A 16,730-nucleotide genomic window follows, 5' to 3' on the forward strand; every position below is an offset into this window, starting at 1 on the left:
CATTTCATTTCAAGTGGTGGGAAGGTGTATATATATGACTAAAAAGGGGGCGTGGTGATTAGTGGCAGGTGAGGCTGGGAGGGACAGATCAGACAGCATTCCTTACAAAAACACCAGGAGTTGAACAAAACAAAATGTGTGTTGTATTGTATTTAAATGTTTTTAAATTGTAACAGAAGAAATGTAGACTGGGTATCAACCTAACATCAGTGAATATGTTTTTCCTTTGTGTAGTAAAAGTGAACAGTAAAAGTGTTCTTTCACAGACCTGAGTCTGTCTGTCTGAGCATGTTCTGGACTCTTCCCTGACCAGTAACTTTTATTTTTCATGTTTGTTCTTCTAAGCATGGGCGTGGTAGTGGGGGGGAAATGGACCTGACTACCCAGGGGCCGAGTAGGGAGAGGGGCCCATTTTGCTCATGTATCTCGTTTACTGGCATTTATAGGGGCCCACTGACATTGAGAGTGTACAGGGCCCAGAATTTGCTGCTACACCCCTGCTTCTAAGTAAAGTAAAATTTGGCTGACCCTTTTGTGCTTTAAAGAAAATCCTTAAATCATATTTAAGCACTTTTGAAGTGCATAAGTTAGAATTGGAGTGAAGGTAACGTCAAAACAATCTTCTCCATTCTGTTTTTTCCAATATCGTTTGCAAATTTCCATAACCCTTTTCTGTAGGATTTGAATATGTAAGCAAATGGTTTGCCGAATGCTTAGAAACCTTTAATACATGGAAAGATCAGTTTTGCAGATAGTCATATCGTGTAAACATGCAAATACATACTAAACATAGTAATCAATTCAAATTTATATTTATTGATTCTATATATGACATCTATTCACTGAAAACTATTCAGACCTCAGGCAAAACAAAGTTGGTTGTACTTATTCTCATGGCATTTGGTGGTCTGTGAAATAGAGGATAGTCTTTCTACTAATAAACTTTCTGTAATTTGGAATTCAATTTTGGCAGCAAATGGTGTAGTGGTTATGAAACACAGTAACAATTATTTCTTGATTTCTTGATCAGCTTACATCAAATTAATTACATTTTATATTTAAACAACAGGACTCAAAAATGATGTACTGCAAGTGCTTTATTGATTAATTTATCTTTTTTTTTCAGATAATCATAATGAAGAGAATCATTATATATTAACAAAAAAGTATTCTGGTGGATGCCTCCAGCCAGGAAACAAAATGTAGTCAGCCATCATGGGCTGAAATATAAGAAAGACAGACAGATTAGTTATGTCATTTAGACACTTTTAAAAAGCCTAAGTCACAAAGTAATGTCTTTTTTCCTTGAATCTAAAAACTAGCACTATTAGACATACAGTACATAACTTTCTGAGACAAGGTGAAACTTGTGATTATTAAATAAACAAAATATTTCAAGCCGCTTTACTGCAACCTCACCCTTTAAAATATATGTTTATTAGTATGCTAAACTACACGCATATTCATAGGTCATAATATGTTTATTAGTGCTAAAATACACACACATTTATAGTTGGAGCTTCATGCTTTTGTTGTTTCCTCATACTCACCAGCTGGGAAAGTCAGGAGCTCGGTTATGATTCATGTACTGCTGTAGGCTTTCACCAGTGATGGACCCATGTAGTTTTCCACAAGCACCACAAACTTTATCAACCATCTCTTCACTCACAGTGATCGTGATCTCTTGTAACTGAGTGTAGGTCAAACTGAAGGCAGATGGCTTCTCAATAATGACTTTCTGATCAATTATCTTAATAAATATCTGATTTCTTCCCAGAGTAGCCATAGACATCTTCCTACCATTGAGCTACAGATAAAAAAACAAGAAAAAAAATAGATTTGGTAAGAAAACACATTCCTGTAAAATAGAATTTTATTCAGCATGGATAAAATGTTTGAGATCAATTAAAATAAAATAAACTTTTAAAAATATTACTCACCCAAATCTCATGTTGGCTGATAATGGTGACAAACACATCTTCAATAAAGACATTAACAGCAATAGCTTTATAAACTCCAGAACTAGTGGTTTGCATCTGCACCACTACACGGAACCAGTTCACTGCAACAGCACTGTCACATACTTGCACAAAGTCAAAGGCTCCCGGAGATGTAAAAGTCCAAGTTGTTCCATTGAAAAGGGTAAATGAGCCTCCGGCCTTTAACTGACACTGTTTGGGGTAACATCCACGAGCACTATTCTTAACCTGGCAGACTTCATCACTGTTGCATTGCATTCTTTCGTGTTTCACTATACCAGAACTGAGACATGTTAAGCGCTCCTGACAATCTTCTGTGACGAAAGACTCACCAATCTGTGAAAGCATTTATCAGGGTAAGCATCATTGATACACTCTGTTTTACTTTTCCCCTAAGTACTTTAGCTTATCATACTTAAGACTTACAAACTATACTTCTCAATCTAGGAGACCTCATAACAACCTTTTACATAAACCCAAGATCACTTTACAAAATAGGAAAATATAACAAACTAAATCTAAAATAATCCAGACAATCAAAAATGCGGGCAGAAGGAGGTAGGAGTGATGTGCACAGATTTCTTAGAGGGAACTAAGACTCTACCTGCAGCATTTTGCACACACTGAAGGAGTGTAATGAATATGTATAAACCAAGATCTTGGAGTCCTTAAATTAATCACAGAGTGAAGGTGGGGCAATATTACTGAGATGTAAACATGCAGCTTTAATGACAGATAAGGGTCAAAAAGAATGCAGAGATTACTTGCCATGATGAACAGTGGACTAACATGACTCACTGACTATCATGACAACTGGTGTAAAAATGTAGAGATAATGGACTTAGTGCCTGTAATCTGAAATTCAGTCTTACAGGCATTAAGCTGTAAGAGATTCACACATTGTCAGAATTTAGTTCCCAAACACAGGAGTTCAGAATAAGAGGTCTAGTGTTCCAAGCTTCAAACCAGTTTGATATTGATTAAAATTTTAACTTGGTCATCCTTTTTTATTGATTTACAGTTTTCTTTGTAAAATAAAATCTGTACATTGCACAGCCATTTGGGCAGTGCTCTAAATATGTTTACCTTATAGGTGAGTCCATTTTCATAACAGCTACATTCATCTGCTTTAACACAGCCTGACCCATTTGTGAAGAATCCAGCATCACACATGCAGCCTTCAAAGCATGTCTTAAGATCACACCTGATAACGTCTGAGAGACCTGGGCAGGCTGTGTCACATGACTCCACACAGCTTTCATAGTGACTGTTGCCAGGACATTTGAAAGCTACCAAGAGCAAGAATAAAGTATTTTGTTTCAATAACACATTTAAACAAATAAATAAACACATCTATAATGACTTCATACTTACGACAAAATGTTGGTGTTCTCCAGTTTTTAACAGTTATTCCAAAGTTTTGACAATTAGTCATGTATGTAGCAATGCTGTGGCAGAGCATATCACGATCTCCATCACCCATGCAGACATCGTAGACACAATCTCTGAAGTAGGACTCAGGGTTTATTACACTGTGACATGCAGCAAATGGACCTTGAGGGTTGGTGATGATACTGCAGTCCTTTTCAAATACAACCTTCTTGTTTTCAGGGCACTTAGGACACACGTCTCCACTGCAGCCATCATCACAAACAACCCCAGGAACAGGCACTTTCCAAGCAGCTCCAAAGGATTTTAAATCTTTGGTTTCTTTACCATCTGGCAACTGGAACTCATCGTTCTTGTTACCATTAAAGTTTCCACACATGCCACAAGTCTTGCCCTGATAGCTGCTTGGGACTGTAATGGTGACGTGATAAATCATATCATAGGTAACTATCAGGCCAAAGTCTGTCGTGATTATATTTTGATTGCCCACTTGTTGGACAGTTATTTTTCCACCATCGAGGTTTATAGGGATGTTGATTAAAACACCATTAACCTGAAATATATAGGATTTCATGATTTCACATATCATACCATATAAGTGTCATATCACTACTGTACCATTTTTCTATCTAACTTCAGTCTACAGTAAGATAGTTGTTTAGTTGACATTACCCAGTCTCATCGAGTAATCTCATGCCTATTGTAAAGTTGAATTTTATTTCTCAAGTACCAGGACAAGGCACTACAGTATATCCAAATTACGAAGATATTTTCATTTGCAGTAAATGTAAGTACATTTTCATTACTTATTTATGCCAAATGTAGAACTACATGTTAACAAAGGACAGGCTAACAAATGTCCAAATGCTTATCCCACATAGGAGACCTTCCTGATCCTATCATAGTGTACTTCACAGAGAGAACAACTGAAATAGCACTCATCTGTTCTGTTTCTCAGAATTTAAAAATGCTAAAAACAAACAACATTAAAAAATGTTTGTGGTTGTACCTTATCAAGGTAAAATAACTTATATCCTTGGTTAAAGGTATTCTCCTTTCTGGAAAATTCATTGAGGAGTGACTAGATTGCATTAACCCAGTCTGTACTAACCGTTATCTGATGTAGTTGAGTTCTTCGCAGCACTAATATCATGCCATACACCTCCACCACCACCACTTTGGCCATAGAGACGTTTGGGGTGACTTGGATCTCATTCCACTTCTCGTTCTCCACTATAACTGCAAATGGAGTGAGTGGTAGTCCATCTATGTGGCAGCTCTGAGCTGCAGTGTAGGTACAGCTGCCCTGAAAGTCGTACTTTCCATTGTCAAAAGTGATGTAATGGGGGTCACCATAGATATTGCAGGTTGCATGAGATACTGCATGGCAATCTCGGATCCCATTGACAACAGTGCATGTAGTTCCACTTGGGCAGTTTGCATTGGTACATGTAACTTGACCATTGGTTGGGTTGCAGGTGCATTTTTTGCTACAACTGTCACCAGCCCAGATGGATTCTCCAGCTTGTAGGTAGCGCTTCTCCCCTGCAAGGCTGTACACGCAGCCACACTGATTACTAGGAACACACTTGTCCCCACTCCACAGGAACCCATCATTACAAATACAAGACGCCACACAACTGGCCTTGCAGTCAGCAGGTGGAGTGGGGTTCTCACAGCTAGCCGGACAGGCACAGGACTCAAAGTGACTGTTTGCAGGGCATTTTGGTGCAGCTGTGAAGACATGACAACATGACCATCAGTAAAATAAGCTGTCCCGATTAAACATTTTGTGGATTTCTTCCACCATTAATTGTTATTCAAATAAACTCACAGGTTTATATCATGGGTGACAGAACAAATTAAAAGTCTTGTACCGTTCATGTTCATGAAAGATGCTATTTTTGTAATGCGATGGATTCCCAGCAGGAAAATCTGCCGTGAGGTTTTAAACAAAAACAAACCAAAGAGCTTTTCCACCGAATATGGTAAACTGCATCTGTCTCCCTTATATTGGGGAAAACACAGAAGCAGGCCATCACTGCTGATTACACCTGTGGGAGCTGGCTCGCGGGCTCCCTCCAGTGGCGGCTGATGGCACATCCCCGGGGCCAGCCCTGACAATTTTATATACTGTCCATGTTATTTCAACCTTATTCCCATATACTTACGACAGCCAATGATGTTTCTCCAGTCATGAACATGAATACCAGCTCGCTGACAGGCATCTGTGTAGATCTGTGCTGTCTTACAGAGGAAATTCTTGTACCCCTTTCCCAGGCAGTAGTCAAAAAGGCAATTTTCATAGAAAGCCTTGGAATCAATGACAGACTTGCAGTCATGTAATGGACCATCTGTGAGAAGGGTAACCAAGTGACAGAAGCCCTTTGCTTCCAGGCGATCAAGCCATGATTCCCCCTTACAGACATCACAATGCCCAGTGCAATCGTCAGTACAATAGGCTTCTCCTGGTAAACCTGGAACCCTCCAGCTCTTTCCCAGTGCTGCAATACTGCCTGCCAAAGAGCCGCTAGGAGTGGTGAGGTCATCATCTTTCTTCCCATTGAAGTTTCCACACATGCCACATGTCTTTCCCATGAAGGTGGCTGGTATTTTCACCACCATGTATTGCTCCCAGTCATACTGTACAGACAGACCAAAGTCTGTCTCCATAACAACCGAGAGACCACTCTGCTGGAGAGTGACTCTGCCATTTGCCAATGAGACTGGAAGGTACCAAAGTGAATTACTAATCTGAAATAAGAGTAAAGATTGACAGAGTGAGAACAGATTTAGAGTGACCGACAATAATTCTACCAATACTTAAGTATTTAAGCCATCTCTTACCCTCACAAGTCCAGTCTCGTGTTGGACAATGGTGATGGTTTGACCATAGACCTTAATAATGACCTCACTAACGTAGGTGCCTTTTGTGCTTCCAAAACGTTCATTCAATGCCTGGACTTCAAACTCTGGGTGTTCCTTGTCTGGGTGGCAGTTCTTGGCTATGGTGTAGGTGCAGTTGCCCATGAAGTTGTAGTAATGACCATCAAACGTGCGGTAGTGTGGGTCACCCATCACCCAGCAGGTACCTGGGGCATCTAGAAGAAGAATTGTGGCATGATACTACTGCTTTTTTAAATTGTAGAATTAAGGAGGAGTTATTCAGGGAAGAGTTTAAAGTCCCCCAGCGAATTGAAGTCATAACTAACCCTCCTAGACATTTGCTTAAAATGTGCCAAATAAATACTTCACATGGTACTGCATTTATTTTCATAGTGTTGTACATTTTGTAAATTCTTTTATTTGTGCCAGATGAACAAATATATGGAATATCAAGATCAACATGCATATGCACTATATCAGATAGCACTTGACTCGATGTCCTCTACAGTAGCTGTCAGTTGAGGGTTTTATTATCCAGTGATATGGTTCCTTTGGGTTATTTTATATAGTGTTTTTTTCAGTTCTATGCTGACAATAACCAAGTAAAACATAATGACTTGTATTATGGTCTAACCAACTGTATGGCACTGAAGGACTCAATGCCTTACAACGTTCTAAAGTTAAATGAAGTGTAAACTGAAGTCTTTATTGGTGCTGAAAACATTTATAGGAACTTAACTGTTAGCTTGTTTTCTGGGGTTGAATGTAACACTTTTCCTATAAGTGCTATCTTTGACCCATAATTTTATGTAAGAATAAAAATATTTATAAGAATCTTCTTCAGTCCTGTTTCTACCCATTAAGAAAAATGTCTAAATTAAGAAATAAACTGCCTTGTCAAGAAATTGTAAGTGTACTGAACAGTTTAAAAGTAGTTTGTACACTGAATAATGGTGACTGAACACAATATATATCTGCAAAATGAGGAGCATTTATCTGTACAATGAATTTTGTGACAGTGAGCTGGTCCCAATGCTCAAAGAAGATGCCCATTCCCTCACACACACAGTCAAATTTACAAGCAATTATGCAAAAAATAATTATCAAAGCTATATGTTACTCACCATTAGGTTTTGGGTAGCAGCCCAAAACACCATTCTTAATCACACATTCTTCGTTTGTAGTGCAGGTCATGGTTTCATGTTTGACTACCCCAGAGGGAAGACAAGTCAAACGTTCTTGACAGTCTTTCATGATGACAGACTCGCCAATCTGCAAGAGGGGTTAATATGTGTGCTATTACTGCAAGTATTTTTGAGTATTTATTTACATTATTACCTAACTTTGTGTAATTTGACATCTTAGTTTATTTCAGTTGTTTTTCCAAAGGTAATATCCAAAAATTACATAATCACACTGACATGGAAAATTGGTTTAAGATCCAAATTAACCCAAAATTATTTATGCTGGTTTTGAATTCCTTTTGACATGAAATTATATATATTTAGATATTTGCAATAAATGGAACCAATTTATTGCGTTGAGTTATTCAATTACTTGAAACTCAAGTAATTAAGTAAAATTCCTTCATAAAGATCATTTAAATATTTTGACCACAGTAGAGTATGAAATTGGGGCAAATATTAGCAAATATGAAATCAATATTCAAGCCAAAATTAAATATGGCAACAATATGGAAACACTATATACACAGATAAATTATTGAATATGCTAATGCAAATTAGTATGTCTTATGTATTGATAATGCAGTAATGGAATTATCAATATGTATCCTATCAATTATGTATCCTACCTTGTATGTGTGTCCATTCTCATAACAGCTACACTGATCTCCTTTAACGCAGCCTGTTCCATTGTTGAAGAATCCAGCGTCACACAAACAGCCTTCGAAACAGGTCTCAATATTACATTTGACGATCTCAGTGAGGCCAGAGCAAGGCATGTCACATACCTCAGCACAGATTTCGTAGTGACTATCAGCAGGACATGTCAAAGCTACAAAGATAATGACAGAGATTATTATTAGTTAAGTGACTAAAATATTATTTGTGCAATAAATGCATTTTAAGAGTCTGAAGCTATTTCTGCAGGCTGGCTCTGGACTTACGGCAAAATGTTGGTGTTCTCCAGTTTTTAACAGTAATTCCAGAGTTCTGACAGTCAGTCATATAAGCAGCAATACTGTGGCAGAGCATATCACGATCTCCATCGCCCATGCAGACATCGTAGACACAATCTCTGAAGTAGGACTCAGGGTTTATTACACTGTGACATGCAGCAAATGGACCTTGAGGGTTGGTGATGATACTGCAGTCCTTTTCAAATACAACCTTCTTGTTTTCAGGGCACTTAGGACACACGTCTCCACTGCAGCCATCATCACAAACAACCCCAGGAACAGGCACTTTCCAAGCAGCTCCAAAGGATTTTAAATCTTTGGTTTCTTTACCATCTGGCAACTGGAACTCATCGTTCTTGTTACCATTAAAGTTTCCACACATGCCACAAGTCTTGCCGTGATAGCTGCTTGGGACAGTGATGGTGATGTGATAAATCATATCATAGGTGACTATCAGGCCAAAGTCTGTTAAGATTACATTTTGATTGCCTTCTTGCTGGACCTTCACTTTTCCATCATCCAAACTTACAGGGATGTTTGTCAAGATCCCATTAACCTTAAAAATAGCATCAACATTATATTGTAAAATTATGGAGATATTCAACATTTAAATACATACTTTGCACTTATTTACAACCTTTGTTACCAGGAGCTACGGACTGAAGTATAATTTCCGTTGGAAAACTGATTTTGCAAGGTTATTTCTTCAAACGTAAAGGCTGATTCCTTTACAAATGTTATAACTACCTGACAAATCAATACTAGCTTGACTGAACAGCAGTAAGTTTGCTTTTCTTAAGATATATACATATATCAGTGAAGCATAACATTGTGAACATAGGACACAAGGCAGACCAGTAAAACAAGGCACATTGAAAAGATGGTGGTTATAAGAAAGTTTGAAACCTTAATATACTACAATAAAAAGGAAAAGTTTTTATGTAGTTAGAAATGTATTTTTCGACAGGAACTGATGCTTTTCGGGTCGCTGTGAAGGAATCCTCATCAGTATAGATAAGTGATTCTGTTTCACGAGATCTTCTGTTAACCAATACTAACACTGAAATTATTTCTAGCTATATAATTCCCACTGGAGAGCATAAAAAAATCTATTAATTTTTTATGTTTTTAATTTTTTATGTTTTTAAAAACGTTTCCTTTTCTCTAAACGAGTAATGGGTTTTGGATTTTTATTTTCAGTTGATATCACAAGTTTTCAGACAGTAACTCGGATGTACTAACCGTTATTTGATGTAGCTGATTTCTTCGCAGCACTAAGATCATGCCATACACCTCCACCACCACCACTTTGGCCATAGAGACGTTTGGGCTGACTTGGATCTCATTCCACTTCTCGTTCTCCACTATAACTGCAAATGGAGTGAGATGTGTTCCCTCCAGATGGCAGCCTTGAGCTGCAGTGTAAGTGCAGGTGCCCTGGAAGTCGTAGGTGAAGTCGTCAAATGTGTTGTAGTGGGGGTCACCATAGATGTTGCAAATCACACGAGAGACTGGATGGCAGCCTCTGATCCCATCTACGATACTGCATTCTGATCCATCTGGGCAGCTGGAACTTTCACACGCAACTTGATCGTTGTTACAGGTGCATTTTTTGTTGCAGGTTTTATCAGCCCAGATGGATTCTCCAGCCTTCAGGTAGCGTTTCTCCCCTTCATTGCTGTACACGCAGCCACACTGATTCTTTGGCACACACTTGTTCCCACTCCAGAGGAAGCCATCATTACAGGTACAAGCCTCTACACAGTGGGATTTACAGTCAGCAGGTGGAGTGGGGTTCTCACAGCTAACAGGACAGGCACAGGACTCAAAGTGACTGTTTGCAGGGCAATTAGGTGCAGCTGGAAAGGGATAAACATGTCAATGAGTAAAATCATAGAAAACATTTTCCTAGTTGTCTTGGCAGATTTTAAACAACTTTCTGTAAAGCATAAGTGTAGTATTTGAATGGATGATGAATGCACTTGAGAGTATATATTTGTATGATAAAAAATAAACATTGTTGTGGCCAGGATTATAGATATAATATATAAAAAATTATACATATACATTTACATTGTTATAGATATCATTCCATTAAACAATATGATAAACATTGCCAAGTACTGAAATTCATCCCCTCCATAGGTTTGTATTGATTTCTAATTATTTAAATAAACTCAGGTTTATAACATAGGTGATAGAGAACAAAATGTGTCAAATCTTTACATTAACTATAGTTTTGTAGCTTTCATTTTCATGAAAGATGCTATTTTATATACTGTCCATGTTATTTATACCTTATTCCTAATACTTACGACAACCAATGATGTTTCTCCAGTCATGCACATGAATACCAGCTCGCTGACAAGCATCTGTGTAGATCTGTGCTGTCTTACAGAGAACATTCTTGTACCCCTTTCCCAGGCAGTAGTCAAAAAGGCAATTTTCATAGAAAGCCTTGGAATCGATGACAGACTTGCAGTCATGTAATGGACCATCTGTGAGAAGGGTGACCAAGTGACAGAAGCCCTTTGCTGCCAAACGTTCAAACCACGACTCTCCTTTACAGGTTTCGCAATGCCCAGTGCAATCGTCAGTACAATAGGCTTCTCCTGGTAAACCTGAAACCCTCCAGCTCTTTCCCAGTGCTGCAATACTGCCTGCCAAAGAGCCACTAGGAGTGGTGAGGTCATCATCTTTCTTCCCGTTGAAGTTTCCACACATGCCACATGTCTTTCCCATGAAGGTGGCTGGTATTTTCACCACCATGTATTGCTCCCAGTCATACTGTACAGACAGACCAAAGTCTGTCTCCATAACAACCGAGAGACCACTCTGCTGGAGAGTGACTCTGCCATTTGCCAATGAGACTGGAAGGTACCAAAGTGAATTACTAATCTGAAATAAGAGTAAAGATTGACAGAGTGAGAACAGATTTAGAGTGACCGACAATAATTCTACCAATACTTAAGTATTTAAACAATCTCTTACCCTCACAAGTCCAGTCTCGTGTTGGACAATGGTGATGGTTTGACCATAGACCTTAATAATGACCTCGCTAACGTAGGTGCCTTTTGTGCTTCCAGAACGTTCATTCAATGCCTGGACTTCAAACTCTGGGTGTTCCTTGTCTGGGTGGCAGTTCTTGGCTATGGTGTAGGTGCAGTTGCCCATGAAGTTGTAATAATGACCATCAAACGTGCGGTAGTGTGGGTCACCCATCACCCAGCAGGTACCTGGGGCATCTAGAAGAAGAATTGTGGAATGATACTACTGCTTTTTTAAATTGTAGAATTAAGGAGGAGTTATTCAGGGAAGAGTTTAAAGTCCCCCAGCGAATTGAAGTCATAACTAACCCTCCTAGACATTTGCTTAAAATGTGCCAAATAAATACTTCACATGGTACTGCATTTATTTTCATAGTGTTGTACATTTTTTAAATTCTTTTATTTGGGCCAGATGAACAAATATATGGAATATCAAGATCAACATGCATGTGAATTAGTAGGTAGTGGGACACTACATCAGATTGCACTAAAATTATTTATTTTTTACTTAGCAGAACTTTGCAGTATTTTCTGGTGACGATGTTCTCTACAGCAGCTGTCAGTTGAGGGTTTTATCATCCAGTTATATGATTCCTTTGGGTTATTTTATACAGTGTTTTTATTACTGATGGCTTTGTTACCTTGAAAAAGTAATCCAATTTCTGATTACTAATTACTCCTATAAAAAGTAAGTTACGTTACTGATTACTTGATTTTAAAAGTAACTACATTAGATTACAAGTTACTTTAGTTACATTCAGCAGCAAAATGAGTTTTTCCAATACTCATTTTATTGGAAGTGCAATTTTAACAGTAACAATGTATCTCCTGACATTTAAATAATGTATCTCCTGACATCACGTTTGTGTTGCTGCGTGGTATTTTTTTTTTGTAAATGTATTTGTAAACGTAGTAATAGAAGCAAACTATTCAGTCAGACAGATTTGTTGTGAAACGAAATACAATTACAATTTCAAGCATTTTCAAGTACTTTAGCCAAAATTCCTGGACCTGGAACACAATGCAACATTAAAATTTGTCAGGTAAATGTTCCTTCCCCTGTTTTTGAGGGGTATTTCTTTACACTACATATTGTTACGGAGAACACTGTAAAGAATGATGTTAACGCACTTGCGCTCTCACAGGTTCGCGCACAGCATGCGTAGTCGAGCACTACGTTCAAATGCAAGAGTATAACTGAGCCAAGAAGAAAGCAAAATTATATATTTTTACTAAGGAAAATAAAAATAGTAATGCACAGTTACTTGGATAAGTAACTTTAATCTGATTAATGGACTGGAAATAGTAACTCATTATATTTCTCGTCACTGAAAAAAAGTGGTAAGATTAGAGTAACGCGTTACTGACATCACTGGTTTTTTTTATTTTTATTTTTTTATGCTGACAATACCCAAGTAAAACATAATTACTGGTAGTATGGTATAACCAACTGTATGGCACTGAAAGATGCTTTACAACTTAACTGTTATCTTGTTGTTCTCTGGGGTTTGGATGTTAACACTTTTCCTATAATTGCTATCTTTGTCTTATGTTTGATTTTGTTCAGTCCTGTTTCTTCCCATTAAGAAGAAATTACAAATACTACTAGTATATATATATATATATATATATATATATATATATATATATATATATATATATATATATATATATGTGTGTGTGTGTGTGTGTGTGTGTGTGTGTGTGTGTGTGTGTGTGTGTGTTTGTGTGTGTGTCACGGTGAGCTGGGCTCAGTTGACACGGAACATGGCTACTCCCACACACACACACCCTAGGTCACCCCAACACGGTAAACTTCTGTAAAACGGTTACCGTTTTTTCTGTTAACGGTAAAAAAAGTTAAATATTTATACATATACTCGAAATGATTCGAAATAATTCGCTTTTAATCACATTATTTAATGGTTGTTTATTTTAAAAACGCCCAATCTTAACGTCTTCACGTTCTCTCATGTTTCGTCCTGGAATTACAAGAGGCTCATATTTGTTAACGTAATACAAGAGAACTGTTAAGTCAGACAGATATTTGTTGTGAAACAAAGTAGTTACAATTTCAAACATTTTCAAGTACTTTAGTCTAAATTCCAGCACTTTCAAACCTGAAACACAAAGCAACATTAAAATTCGTCATAAATGTTAATTCCCCTGTTGTTGAGGGGTGTTTCTTTATACTACCACATATCGTTTCGGCGAACACTGCACGCGGATTTTGACGAATTATGACGAATTTTAATGTTGCTTTGTGTTCCAGGTTTGAAAAGTACTTTAAAATGCTTGAAATTGTCGTTTTCAATTTATCGTTCTCTTGTATTACGTTAATACGAGCCTCTTGTAATTCCAGGACGAAACATGAGAGAACGTGAAGACGTTAAGATTGGGCGTTTTGAAAATAACCACCATTAAATAATGTGATTAAAAGCGAATTATTTAATATTTAATTATTTAATATAATAGTTCCTACTATGTTCCTACTTACCTACTATGTTAAATGCTGGTCAGCAGCACCAAAAGAGAAAGATATCCAAGACAACCCGGATGACACTGAGCACTCTGGCCAGAATTTTTCACTGTTTTATAATTTTTGCTAATGCATAGTATTGGACATTTCTTTCATGGTATCACAAGTGATTAGGCAAAAAATAATTATAGTTATCAAAGCTATAAGTTACTCACCGTTAGGTTTTGGGTAGCAACCCAAAACACCATTCTTAATCACACATTCTTCGTTTGTAGTGCAGGTCATGGTTTCATGTTTGACTACCCCAGAGGGAAGACAAGTCAAACGTTCTTGACAGTCTTTCATGATGACAGACTCGCCAATCTGCAAGAGGGGTTAATATGTGCGCTATTACTTTGAGCGTTTTTTACATGCTTAACTAACTTGGTGTAATCTGATGTTAGCTTGATATGATCTGATTTTGGTTGTTTTGGCACAATCAGAGCTGGCCCAGGTCTTTATGGAGCCCTAAGCAGAATTTCATGTGGGGGCCACCCATTCTACCACCTCAGAATGCTTCATCATCTAGGTCAGCGTTTCTCAAAGTGTGGGGCGCATGGGTATTGCAGGTGGGGTGCAATTGGAAAAAATGAACCTTTTTAAGCCTGTCATTTTAATGCCTTTTCGTTTTGCATAAGCCCTGGATGTTTAAAATGTCTGCGGAACAGTGTGAACCAGGGCTAGATTCAGCCCCTTAATGAATTTGTACCCCCCCCCCCCCCCCGTCAACAAATTACATGGCATTTCCCCTTCTTCTGAGGTGGGGAATGATAGAAAAAGTTAGAGAACCACTGATCTAGGTGCACTTGGGGGCTCCCTGGTGGCATTGGGGTCCGAAGTGGCCATGTAGTCATTAGCAATAAATGGAAATGTTTGAAACTCTAGTAAGTATATTTTCTTCATAAAGGCAGACAATGGCAGAAGCAAGTCAGATATATGAATGACAAAAATGTATGTATCCTACCTTGTATGTGTGTCCATTCTCATAACAGCTACACTGATCTTGTTTAACGCAGCCTGTTCCGTTGTTGAAGAATCCAGCGTCACACAAACAGCCTTCGAAACAGGTCTCAATATTACATTTGACGATCTCAGTGAGGCCAGAGCAAGGCATGTCACATACCTCAGCACAGATTTCGTAGTGACTATCAGCAGGACATGTCAAAGCTACAAAGATAATGACAGAGATTATTATTAGTTAAGTGACTAAAATATTATTTGTGCAATAAATGCATTTTAAGAGTCTGAAGCTATTTCTGCAGGCTGGCTCTGGACTTACGGCAAAATGTTGGTGTTCTCCAGTTTTTAACAGTAATTCCAGAGTTCTGACAGTCAGTCATATAAGCAGCAATACTGTGGCAGAGCATATCACGATCTCCATCGCCCATGCAGACATCGTAGACACAATCTCTGAAGTAGGACTCAGGGTTTATTACACTGTGACATGCAGCAAATGGACCTTGAGGGTTGGTGATGATACTGCAGTCCTTTTCAAATACAACCTTCTTGTTTTCAGGGCACTTAGGACACACGTCTCCACTGCAGCCATCATCACAAACAACCCCAGGAACAGGCACTTTCCAAGCAGCTCCAAAGGATTTTAAATCTTTGGTTTCTTTACCATCTGGCAACTGGAACTCATCGTTCTTGTTACCATTAAAGTTTCCACACATGCCACAAGTCTTGCCGTGATAGCTGCTTGGGACAGTGATGGTGATGTGATAAATCATATCATAGGTGACTATCAGGCCAAAGTCTGTTAAGATTACATTTTGATTGCCTTCTTGCTGGACCTTCACTTTTCCATCATCCAAACTTACAGGGATGTTTGTCAAGATCCCATTAACCTTAAAAATAGCATCAACATTATATTGTAAAATTGTGGAGATATTCAACATTTAAGTACATACTTTGCACTTATTTACAACCTTTGTTACCAGGAGCTACAGATTGAAGTATAATTTCCGTTGGAAAACTGATTTTACAAGGTTATTTCTTCAAACGTAAAGGCTGATTCCTTTACAGATGTTATAACTACCTGACAAATCAATACTAGCTTGACTGACCAGTCAGAACAACAATCAGTTTGCTTTTCTTAAGATATACATATATCAGTGAAGCATAACATTGTGAACATAGGACACAAGGCAGACCAGTAAAACAAGGCACATTGAAAAGATGGTGGTTATAAGAAAGTTTGAAACCTTAATATACTACAATAAAAAGGAAAAGGTTTTTTGTAGTTAGAAATTTATTTTTCGACAGGAACTGATGCTTTTTGGGTCGCTGTGAAGGAATCCTCATCAGTATAGATAAGTGATTCTGTTTCACAAGATCTTCTGTTAACCAATACTAACACTGAAATTATTTCTAGCTATATAATTCCCACTGGAGAGCATAAACAATTCTATAAATTTTTTATGCTTTTAATTTTTTATGTTTTTAAAAACATTTCCTTTTCTCTAAACGAGTAATGGGTTTTGGATTTTTATTTTCAGTTGATATCACAAGTTTTCAGACAGTAACTCGGATGTACTAACCGTTATTTGATGTAGCTGATTTCTTCGCAGCACTAAGATCATGCCATACACCTCCACCACCACCACTTTGGCCATAGAGACGTTTGGGCTGACTTGGATCTCATTCCACTTCTCGTTCTCCACTATAACTGCAAATGGAGTGAGATGTGTTCCCTCCAGATGGCAGCCTTGAGCTGCAGTGTAAGTGCAAGTGCCCTGGAAGTCGTAGGTGAAGTCGTCAAATGTGTTGTA

At 38.0% G+C, this 16,730-nt stretch overlaps 1 protein-coding gene across 1 annotated transcript; it reads right to left on the bottom strand.

The window, feature by feature from the left end:
- Positions 1-1,546: 1,546 nt before the first annotated feature.
- LOC143516124 (IgGFc-binding protein-like) lies at positions 1,547-10,781 on the bottom strand. Its single transcript, XM_077007718.1, has 12 exons — positions 10,710-10,781; positions 9,637-10,253; positions 8,383-8,950; positions 8,068-8,270; positions 7,379-7,526; positions 6,216-6,469; positions 5,540-6,122; positions 4,480-5,102; positions 3,354-3,921; positions 3,066-3,268; positions 1,941-2,315; positions 1,547-1,807 (listed from the first exon to the last, which is right to left on the bottom strand). The coding sequence occupies exons 2-12, from the start codon at positions 9,709-9,711 to the stop codon at positions 1,547-1,549; spliced, it is 3,861 nt and encodes a 1,286-aa protein (XP_076863833.1). The 5' UTR covers positions 9,712-10,253; positions 10,710-10,781.
- Between the last annotated feature and the right edge of the window lie 5,949 nt (positions 10,782-16,730).

This window comes from Brachyhypopomus gauderio, chromosome 6, assembly GCF_052324685.1.
Source record: "Brachyhypopomus gauderio isolate BG-103 chromosome 6, BGAUD_0.2, whole genome shotgun sequence".
Lineage (NCBI taxonomy): Eukaryota > Metazoa > Chordata > Actinopteri > Gymnotiformes > Hypopomidae > Brachyhypopomus > Brachyhypopomus gauderio.